General features: G+C 51.5%; 2 protein-coding genes across 2 annotated transcripts; one reads left to right on the top strand and one right to left on the bottom strand.

Moving 5' to 3' along the window:
• On the top strand, nt 1,133–3,239 carry LOC8086425 (probable receptor-like protein kinase At1g49730). The gene is made up of 7 exons (XM_002461437.2): nt 1,133–1,342; nt 1,482–1,773; nt 1,875–1,927; nt 2,042–2,109; nt 2,176–2,265; nt 2,365–2,425; nt 2,529–3,239. Exons 1-7 carry the CDS (start codon nt 1,297–1,299, stop codon nt 2,873–2,875), a joined length of 957 nt encoding a protein of 318 aa, XP_002461482.1. The 5' UTR covers nt 1,133–1,296; the 3' UTR covers nt 2,876–3,239.
• LOC8086424 (RING-H2 finger protein ATL70) lies at nt 3,481–4,483 on the bottom strand. Its single transcript, XM_002459318.2, has one exon. It carries the CDS (start codon nt 4,115–4,117, stop codon nt 3,578–3,580), a length of 540 nt encoding a protein of 179 aa, XP_002459363.1. The 5' UTR covers nt 4,118–4,483; the 3' UTR covers nt 3,481–3,577.

Genomic DNA, 10,017 nt, shown 5'->3' with positions numbered 1-10,017 from the left:
GTATAGTTTTATAGAAACAGTGGTAATAAACTTTGGCTTTGTTTAGATGCGAAAAAAATTTAAATTTTCGTTTGTTTGTGGTAAATATTATCCAATTATAGAATAACTAGTATCAAAAAATTCGTCTCGCGATTTACAGGTAAACTGTGCAATTAGTTTTTATTTTTGTCTATATTTAATATTTCATGCATGTAACAAAAGATTCCATGTGATGGAGAATCTTGAAAATTTTTTGGTTTTTAGGGTGAACTAAACAAGGCCTTTGCAAAAGAAGTGTAGAAATCCAAATTTTTAGAAGAGCAGGACCGCAGCATGCAGCTTTTGGTGGATGGACTAAAGGGCCCATGCAAAGGTGAGTGGCATGGCAATGGCATGCTCAATCATCATCATCAACAACTAGTACATGATTACTTGTCACATCGAATGTCGCGGCACATGCATAAAGTATTAAATATAGATAAAAAATAACTAATTGCACAGTTTACCTGTAAATCACGAGACAAATTTTTTAAGTCTAGTTACTCCATAATTAAACAATTTTTGTCAAATAAAAATAAAAATGCTACAGTGTCAAAATTCAAAAACTTTTTGCATCTAAACAAGGTCACAGTCTTGTACACGCTGTAAAATGTAGATAACCAGTCCCTCTCTTCTTGTAATCTTGTTGATGCTAAAACCTTATTACCTACTACTACTAGTAGTACTAAGTACGGTCTTATTATTACTTTACACCCTGTAAATGTACACGTATAGTAGTAGTAACAGCCAAACCCGGACGACAGGGAGAGAGAGAGAAGCACTCATGTCATGCTCCTCCTCATCCACTACGCCACCCGCCGGCCGCCGTACCTGCAGAAGCTCCATAAACAAGAGCAAGGCCTTGTTTAGTTGCAAAATGTAAATAGTATCAATTTCGTTTGTATTTGATAAATATTGTCCAATCATGGACTAACTAGGCTCAAAAGATTCGTGTCGTCAATTCCGTCCAAACTGTGTAATTAGTTTTTATTTTCGTCTATATTTAATACTTCATGTATACGTCTAAAGATTCGATGTGACGAAGAATCTGAAAAATTTTACAAAATTTTTTGAAACTAAACAAGGCCCAAGAAAACAAAACAACCATCCATTCATCAACCAACAACCATCGACATCATCATCATCATCCTCCAACCCGCGTCGCATCTGCGCTGCGCTGCGCTGCTCTGCTCTGCTCCGCAAGCCCGCCAGTCCGACAGCTGACAGACACCGCAGCTCCGATCCCGGTGCTGTCTTTCGGTGACGCTGACGGCTGACATGGGCTGCGGCCTGCGCCGCCGCCGCCTCTGCCTCGGCCGCACGCGTACGTCACTCTCCCTCCTCCTGTCTCCTCCCTTCATTCCTTCTCCGGACCACCGTCTGCTCTGCTCGGTGCTCGCCTGCTGACTGAATCAATCATCCATGCCCATGCCCTGACGAAGATGGAACCCCTCCCAATACAGGTACGCTGCCGTTCCTCAGGCGGTTCACGCCCAAGGAGGTGGAGGCCGCCACGCGCGGCTTCACATCGGTGCTCCAGCGCGGCGACGGCGGACCAGGCGGCACGGCGTACAGGGCGCGCTTCGCCGGCGGCCTCGTCGCCACCGTCGTCAGGCGCCGCCGCGACGACGACCACAGCCAGGGAGAGGGAGCCGGAGGGACGGACGCCTTCTACCTGGAGCTGCAGCTGCTGGCCCGCCTCAACCACCGCAACGTCGTCAGGCTGCGCGGCTTCGCCCAAGGCCACCACGCCAGGTCAGTCCCCTTCCGTCTTCACCTCCCTCCGACGACCCTTTCTTCGCCACTGTCTGTGGTGCTCATTCATCTCTGGATATGATTGGGGCGAAATGTTTCAGGTTCCTGGTCTTCGATCACATGGAGAACAGGAGCCTCAAGGAATGCCTCCACGGTTGGTAAAAAAATCACTGCAGTGCAGATGCAGACTCGTCTGTCACTCTCATCTCAGGCGACTTCTTTCTTCAGAAACCCGAACCCTGATGCTTGGCCTGCCTCTCCACCGCAGATCCTCTCAGGACGCCGCTGGACTGGCGGACCAGGTTGCAGGTCGCCATTGACATCGCGGCAGCACTGGTAACTACCACTGCACAACCGATTCATTCAGTTCTCTGAACCTGGAATTTTAACGGATTCATTCAGGAATACCTCTACTACCACTGCGACCCCCCGGTGTTCCACGTCTCCGTCAACTCCGGCAACGTGCTCATGGACGCCAACTTCGTCGCCAAGGTGACAACTCACACAACCGCAGCTGCTGCTTGCTGCAGATGTTAGTATTGCACGCACAAGCACAACCCGCGTTCTGAACCCGAACCGTGCGTTTTGCAGCTGTCGGATGTCGGCGTGATCACCCACGACGTCAAGCTCGCCACCACAGATTCCTTCCAAGGTCTCCAATCCACAGAGATTCCAAGCCACCAATTGTTCCCCCCAATTTTGCAATCTGCGTCTCACTCATCTTCTTGCTGTGCGTGTTCACCGATGCTATGCAGACCAGGTGGAGCGGCGGCGAGCGGGGCTGGTGTTCCAGTACGGCGTGCTGGTGCTGGAGCTGGTGACGGGGCAGTCCCCGGGCGTCGACGGCGAGCTCGTGCGCTGGGTGCAGGACCCTGGCTTCGCCGCCTCCGTGGACAGGATGGTGGACGCCGACCTCGGCGGCGTCTACGACGCCCGGGAGCTCAGGGACCTCGTCGTCGTCGCCAGGCTCTGCACCAGGGACAGGGACGGCGGCGGCGGCGGCGGTGGTGGTGATGGCGCCGTCGTCACCATACCGCAGATCGTCAGGTACCTCCAGGGGAAGCTGGAGCGCATCGGATGCCACGACAGGTTCGCATCATGATGATTCGTTTCGCGTTGCGTGCGCGGGTGATCAGCATCGTATCAGTATCATCTTTGTTCTTCTTTATCAGTCTCTGCCATCAAGTGTAGAAAAAGCGCGTGGCTTTTTGTCTGATGATATTCGGGATTTGTTGCTGTCGATAGAGGAACCTAAGTGATTGATACTATTGTTTTTTCTGTGAATGCTGCCTGAAATTGAAAGAGGGGTGCAGTTTTTTTTTTTTTCTTCTTTCCTTCTTCTGATCAACATTTCAAGATGTTTGCAGTGGTTTTGTGTAATGTTGTGACAAGAACAGAGATTGCATGGCAGATTGTCTTGTGGGACATGGAAAAGTAGCCGACAACAGAAACTGGCTTCTCGCTGAGATATATTTTTCAGTACTAGTATGCACTAATCAGGTGTATTGTATCTGCACACTTAATCTGAGTTCTGAGATGACAGAAAAAAACATGTTTTGATCAGATTTTCTCCAGATTAATTCATCAACCCTTTTTCTGTGCAAAGTGATCAAATTTCAGATCCTACTACCCTACACTCAGATTTACACCCCTCAAAAGGAACACATTTAGAAACTGATCGCACGCTAATTAATTACACCGTGCTGTATATGTAGAAATGAAACCAAATAAGAGACGAAGCAAGCAGAGTGCAGCAGAGGAGGCCACGAGAGCGCGCGCAAGAAAAAAAAAGAACCCTCACGAGTCACGACGGCCTTGCCCTTGCGGACGCCAGCGGCGTGACCTCGGCGAGAGGCGTGGGCATGGGGCTGGGCAGCGGCGACGTCCGGCAGACGGGGCACGTGGGCCGCTTCCGGAGCCAGGGGTCGACGCAGTCCCGGTGGAACAGGTGGCCGCAGTCGGGGAGCACCCGGACCACGTCGCCGTCGCCGTAGCCGTCGAGGCAGACGGGGCAGCAGCAGAACGCCTCCTCCTGCGCCGCCGCCGCGGGCGCCTTCCCCTTCCTCCTCATCCTCGCCTCCGCGTACGACACCGCCGGGAACGCCTCCAGCGTCGCCTCGTCGATGCCCCCTTGCTCCACGTCCCGCGGCAGCGCGGGCGCGCCGGCGGCGGACACCACGGGCATGGACGTGCGCGTGCAGAAGTAGATGGCGAGCGCGATGGTGGTGACCACGAGGAGGATGCCGATGGACACGCCGATGCCGTACCCGAACCCGCTGATGCCGCTAGACCCGAATATGCCGTGCGCGCTCCCGCCGCCGCCGTCGCCCGGCGGCGAGTTCATTGCTGCTGTTCTTGCCTGGCGCTTGCCCTGGCCGGCTGGCCCGATCGACCTGCGCTGCTGCTGCTTCCAATGCCGGCGTCAACGCGACCTCTGCTGCATGCCAAGGTCGGTAGAGAACGGAATTACATGACGTGTTTAGGGAGAGGACAGAGAACGAAAAATAATAATAATGATCGCGTGCTTAGCTGGTCAATGGCGTTGGCCAGTTGTTTAGGCGTGCTTGATTGGCGTGGCGTTGTTTGTTTCTAGGAAGGCATCCAGGTGTACTTATGCTGCGCTAAGACTACTTTGATCACTATCACTAGTCATACACTATTTTTGATATACTCACAATGCAGACTCTATCATAGAGTCTAAGTTATTTATTACCTCGAACAATGTGGACTTGGAGTCTAAATAAGACTTGGAGTCTTGTTTTTTCTACCTCTTTCTTCAATAAATATGCTGTCACATCAGCAAAATACCATAAATAATATGTAATTAAGTGTCTTGGACTCTGTGATAGAGTCTTGCATTGTGAGTGCCCTAATGAAGTACTGTAGAGAGATAACGAAACTATTATTCATCATGTCAAGTTTAGGCTCTCTTTGGTAGGGCTCTTGGTGGCTCAGCGACACTGTTTGGAGGGGGGGCATTTTGATTTCCGAGGTATAAAATGAACTAGCAAGAGGAGGAGCTGGTGAGGCTACAATTTGTAGCTCCGCCAACTCCGTGCTACAGTGCCACAACAGCAGAGAAATCGGAGCACCTAGGAGCTGTGCCAAACAGGCACTTAGCCATACGTCATTGTTGATCACTGGACCACAAAATATGTATTTAGAAAAGATATTGGTGGTTATAATAAAGTTTATAAATGTGTCGATTGCACAAAACCCTGATCTGTGCCGTGTAAGTAGTAACAAAAAAGTTTTGTGTGGTCACAGTTTAGATTTTTCGGATTTCAAATTCTCAAAAAGGGATTGAACTCATTGATGGGAAACCTAGGCCATTAGCACGGGTATGGCCATTGGAACTGAATCTGATTGCACTTTTGATGCGTGTGAATTCAGCATCAAATCAAACTACTATTACTACGTATTGAATTGGTTGATGTTGATAGATAACATGGGGGTGGCGAATGGTTAACAAACTGAGCCGGAGCACTTCATCAGAACTTGTAGAGTTTTTTTTTCAGTGTTGTTTTAGGCTTTGCTTCGTTGCTTATGGGAGACCATTAGGTTTGCACGTCGCGGAAAGCAATGATTTTTCTTTGCCTACTTGAAGGATATTGGACCTGCAGCTGCTGGAGTCGTCGTGGCCACAGAACTCACTGGATTTTTGCAACTACGTCTCTTTTTTTTTAAAAAAAAATGGACCCCTCTATTTTTTTTTGCATCTACGTCATTTTCACTGTTGCAACACAAAAAAATGGAGCCAATATGTTCCCCTGAAACTAGCATACATCCAATTGCCCAAATAAATGCCTCATCCCCACAGAGATTAATTTGTGTTGTTGCTGTCCTAGCCCTATGGCCCCCGTCAGCCTTTTTTTTTGAATTTCCACCGGGGGATTACTTCCACCTGAATATATTCAAAAAGGGCCAAAAAGGCAGATTTACAGAAGTTTTGAGAAGAAAAAAAAAACAACAACAACAGCACCGAAACGCCCTAGCGCTAGGGCGAAAAGTGGCAGAGGCACAGGCACAGATAAACAAGGAAACAATAGCAGAACGCGGAGACTACTACATCAGGACATATGGTCTCTTCGACGATGCCTCCAGGGAGGTGAATGACGCTGTAACGTAATCATTGTCATCCAAGGTGGAGCTTAGCAAGGATTTCTCCCGAGCCATGTGCCGATAAAAAGTAATTGCAAGGCTCACGCCTTCAAGAAGGAGAATCTCGTCGTTGGCTCAAAAAAGTTTGAGCTGACCTTTCGCCCAGAACCGTTGCCAAAGCCTCCAAAGATCCACCCGCGACTGAGGTGGTTGCCGGCCGCCGCCACACCATGCGGAGCCTTTCGGACTCGCCCGCGATGATGGTAGGAGCGCACCGACAAACGTTGACCGCCTCCGCTCAGCACGGAGCCATTCCGGACTCGCCCGCGACGAGGGGAGGTACGCAAAAGCGTTCTCGCCTGAACAGAGGGGGTGTCGGCCGCCGCCACACCGCGCGGAGCCGCGCCTGGACTCGCCCGCGGCGGTGGGAGGCGCGCACCAACAAAGATCCCTAGATGTGCCGGTCGCTGCCACACCGCGCGGAGCCACACCTGGACTCGCCCGCGACGAAGGGAGGCGCGCACCGGCAAGCAACCGTCCGGACGAGGGGAGGAGCCGGTCACCGCCACACCGCACGGACCCATTACCGGACTCGCCCGTGAGATGGGAGGCGCACCAGCACCACCAGCACGCTATCACCCATGAAGTTGTCGAGGTCGACGCCGCGTTGACCGAACTGCGTTGTGCCTTCCCAAGGAGAAGGTGGGAAGGCGCCCACGAACACGGAGCCCCGCCGCCAGCAAGCCCGCGGCCAAACCTCGCAAACGTGTCGTAGTTGACCCTTGCACGCAAACGCGAATGGCACACTGCCCTACTGCCGGCACGCCAGCGGCCGAACTGCGTGCCCTGCAATGCTGCAGGACCACCCAGATGGAGCCAGTGTAGCCCATAGTCCGCCACCTTGTTTGACCAATGAAGCAGATAGATCGATACCTAGGAGGCCCCAATCCGTCCTCATTCAAGGTCGTCCTTGTCGATGTAGAAGAGGAGGGATGCTACTCAATGTCCACGTGCCAGACGCTTCCGGCGGCGTCGTGCAGGTGCCCGAGGTCGAGCGCGCGGCGTGCGGCCGCGAGGCGGCGGGACAGAGCACGGCCTCGGCGCGGAGCCCAGCGTTGGCGAGCAGGGCGAGGGCCAGGCGGCTGCGAGCGGCGCGTGCGCCGGCGGAAGCTCGCGCCTTCTGCGCTCAGGACCGCTGTGGAGTCGCGGAGCTCGTCGAGGCTGCGCTGCAGCCGCGTGTGGGACCGCCGCTGGAGGCGACGCTCGGTGGACTCCGACTCCCCCTCCCCTGTATCCGTACCGCCGCTGTCCACCTCGCCTTGTGCGGCCGCCAAGAGCCAAAGCCGGGCGGGGGTCGCCGGATCCGGAGCAGGAGGGACGCGGATCCGGCGCTGGAGGGCCCAGATTCGGTCCTTGAGGGCCCGGATCCGGTGCTTGAGTGGCGGCCGGCCATCCTTGACCTTGAAGCTTGCCTTGAAAGGAAAAATGAGAGATGGAAGTTGGAGCTGCTGCGGGGGAGCCTTTTGGCGCCGCGGCAGGCCACCGTCGCCGTGCTCAAGAAGGTGGCAACAGCAGCCTAGGGGTGGCTAACTAGCTATGGCGTGGGTGCTTGGGCTGGCGGTGGCGGCCGCCCCTCCCGTCGCCCTGAGATACGATGCTGAGGGCATATAAGGGTTAACGATCTAGGTGAGGTTAACCCAACTATATAACACACTTCTTCAAATAGTTTTAACATGTTGGCAAAAAAAGAAGAAGATGTGCTTAGTTGTTTCATTACAGCCGTGGAATAAATATTCACATTATAATACATGTATAGGTCCCACGTCCGAGGGAAACATCGTTGGTTCATCACATTATATTGTGATCAATAGTAAGAATCATACGCTCCATGCTCTTAGAGCAACTCCACCCCAAGTCTCTAAATTAAGCCCTTAAATTTTTATTTACAAGTTATGATAAAAAAGTAAGGGCTCAAATTAAGACCCAACTCCAATGGAGAAAAACAGACCAAGTCCTTATCTCACATATTCTTGTCTTGATTTATGGGTGGAGAGGGGAAAGTGGGTGGGATCAACTAGATAGGAGGGTTCTAGATGTGATGGGCTGAAACTATAATTTGGGAGGACATGAAAAAATGAGAGCGTGTTTGGAGTTGATTTTTTTGACCAAATCCCTAAATTTAGAATATGAACTTGTTTAGGAGGTGGACTGGAGTTGCTCCTAGAGCAACTCCAGCCCAAGTCCCTAAATTAAGCTCTTAAATTTTTATTTACATGCTATGATAAAAAAGTAGGGGCTCAAATTAAGACCCAACTCCAACCCACCTCCTAAACAAGTAGGATAGAGGGTTCTAGATGTGAGGGGCTGAAACTATAATTTAGGAGGACATGGAAAATGGGAGCCCAAGTAGGAGGTGGGTTGGAGTTGATTTTTTTGATCAAGTCCCTACATTTAGAATAGAAACTTGTTTAGGAGGTGGGTTGGAGTTGCTCTTATATATTAGAGCATCTCCAAGAGTTTTGCAAATAAACTTTGCATTGCCCTATTTGTAAAAAAGAGTAGAAAATACTCCTCCAATGGTTTTGCAAATAAGGTTTGCAATTTGGTTAACTTTGCAAATAGAGATCGAGGCTTTGCATATATGCAAACCTTCCCACCACTTTGCATCTACAATTTCGGCCTTCCACGTCGAACGACGACGTACGCGGCCACGACGCGGGAACGGAGGTGGACCTTCCCTCGCGGGGACCTTCCCTCGGAGGAGGACGGAGCCGAACTGAGGCGAACGACGACGGCGACGAACGCGGCCTGGGCTGGGCGGCGACTGGCGCGAAGACCTGGGCTGGGCGGCAACTGGCGGCGACCTGGCCTGGACAGCGACTGGCACGCACGACGTACGTCAAAATGGCGCGAAGGGAAAAAACGCGAGAGCGCGATCGGTGAAAAAAAATCGAGGGTGGGGTCCACACTTTCTGTTTGCCAAGTCTAAATGCAAAGTCCCTTGGAGTTGGACTATGTTTAGACTTTGCAAATAAGTTTGGACTTTGCAAACAACACCAAATGCAAAATTCATTTGCAAAGTCCCTTAAAGATGCTATACATCCTTGGATTCAGGGCATTGAGGCCTTGAGATTCTGCTGATGCCTTGGCAGAAGCAGCGTTGGTGTTGCTAGCCGCACGCAGGGTGTACAAAATCAGCCACAATCTGGGCGGAGTGCAGTGAGATCGTCCCAAAAAAGACGTCACGCTCAGAGAGCCGGGAGGGAAAAAAATCACAAACGATATCGATCAGGAAATTTTTGTGCTTCTGGAGTAGTTGTTGCTAGACTGAGCGAAGTCATATCTGACGTATAACCACCCCGTAGTGTACGTACGTATACGTACAGATGCTTGGCCGTTTTGTTGTCAACCTATACATCTATATATACTGCTGCTCGATCATCGATCCGTGGACGAGAACGGACACAGGAATCCGTTCCGTTCCATTTAGCTTTTGCAGAGACGTCGTCGTCGCGCTGACCCTGGAGCTAGCTGTTGGTTGTGTTTGTCTAGCTCTGATGACGAGTAGGGCTAATTTGGCTTTTAGTACTGGGTGGAAGAAGAGTGACAGTAATTAAGCTGGAACAGGTGAATGCGTGTCCAGTGTGCGTGGAAGCGAATGACGAACGCTGCTTATTAGCAACACGTCAGCGTCAGGCGAGAGAGAGAGAGAGAGGAAGCAGAGCGTTAAGATATTCCCCCGTGCTGCTGGTGGCGACGCCCGACCCCGACGCGCCAGCAGCCAGCCGCGTGATGTTGCAATCCTTTGCTTTTCTCTGAGAGACAGAGACTGCTGCGACGTGCGTGCTCTCCTCCGTCTCCGGCGACGGCGACTTGGTTTCCTTGTTACCTCGGTCGGCCCAGACCAGGCCAAGGCACGGGCCGTCTCGTGTGCAAACTGGACGGGGCTAGGCCGCCCGACGTGCTGGGCCCGTGCATATGGGCTGCCTGCCTTTTCTCGCTCAATTTGGGTCTTGTTTACTTCAAAAATTTTTGCAAAATAGAAATAGTACCAATTTCGTTTGTTTTTGACAAATATTATCCAAACATGTACTAACTAGACTCAAAAAGGTTTTTCTCGTCAATTCCGACCAAACTATGCAA

This window comes from Sorghum bicolor, chromosome 2 (assembly GCF_000003195.3).
Source record: "Sorghum bicolor cultivar BTx623 chromosome 2, Sorghum_bicolor_NCBIv3, whole genome shotgun sequence".
NCBI lineage: Eukaryota > Viridiplantae > Streptophyta > Magnoliopsida > Poales > Poaceae > Sorghum > Sorghum bicolor.
The sequence above is the reverse complement of the archived record's forward strand: the minus strand, read 5'-3'. Positions and strand labels throughout refer to the sequence as shown.

Bases quoted from the DNA above. Each gene is read 5' to 3' on its own strand.
- LOC8086425 (XM_002461437.2), top strand. From the start codon at position 1,297: ATGGGCTGCGGCCTGCGCCGCCGCCGCCTCTGCCTCGGCCGCACGC. The intron at 2,266-2,364 runs GTGACAACTCAC...TGCGTTTTGCAG, and splicing joins ACGCCAACTTCGTCGCCAAG to CTGTCGGATGTCGGCGTGAT. The intron at 2,426-2,528 runs GTCTCCAATCCA...GATGCTATGCAG, and splicing joins CACCACAGATTCCTTCCAAG to ACCAGGTGGAGCGGCGGCGA.
- LOC8086424 (XM_002459318.2), bottom strand. From the start codon at position 4,117: ATGAACTCGCCGCCGGGCGACGGCGGCGGCGGGAGCGCGCACGGCATA.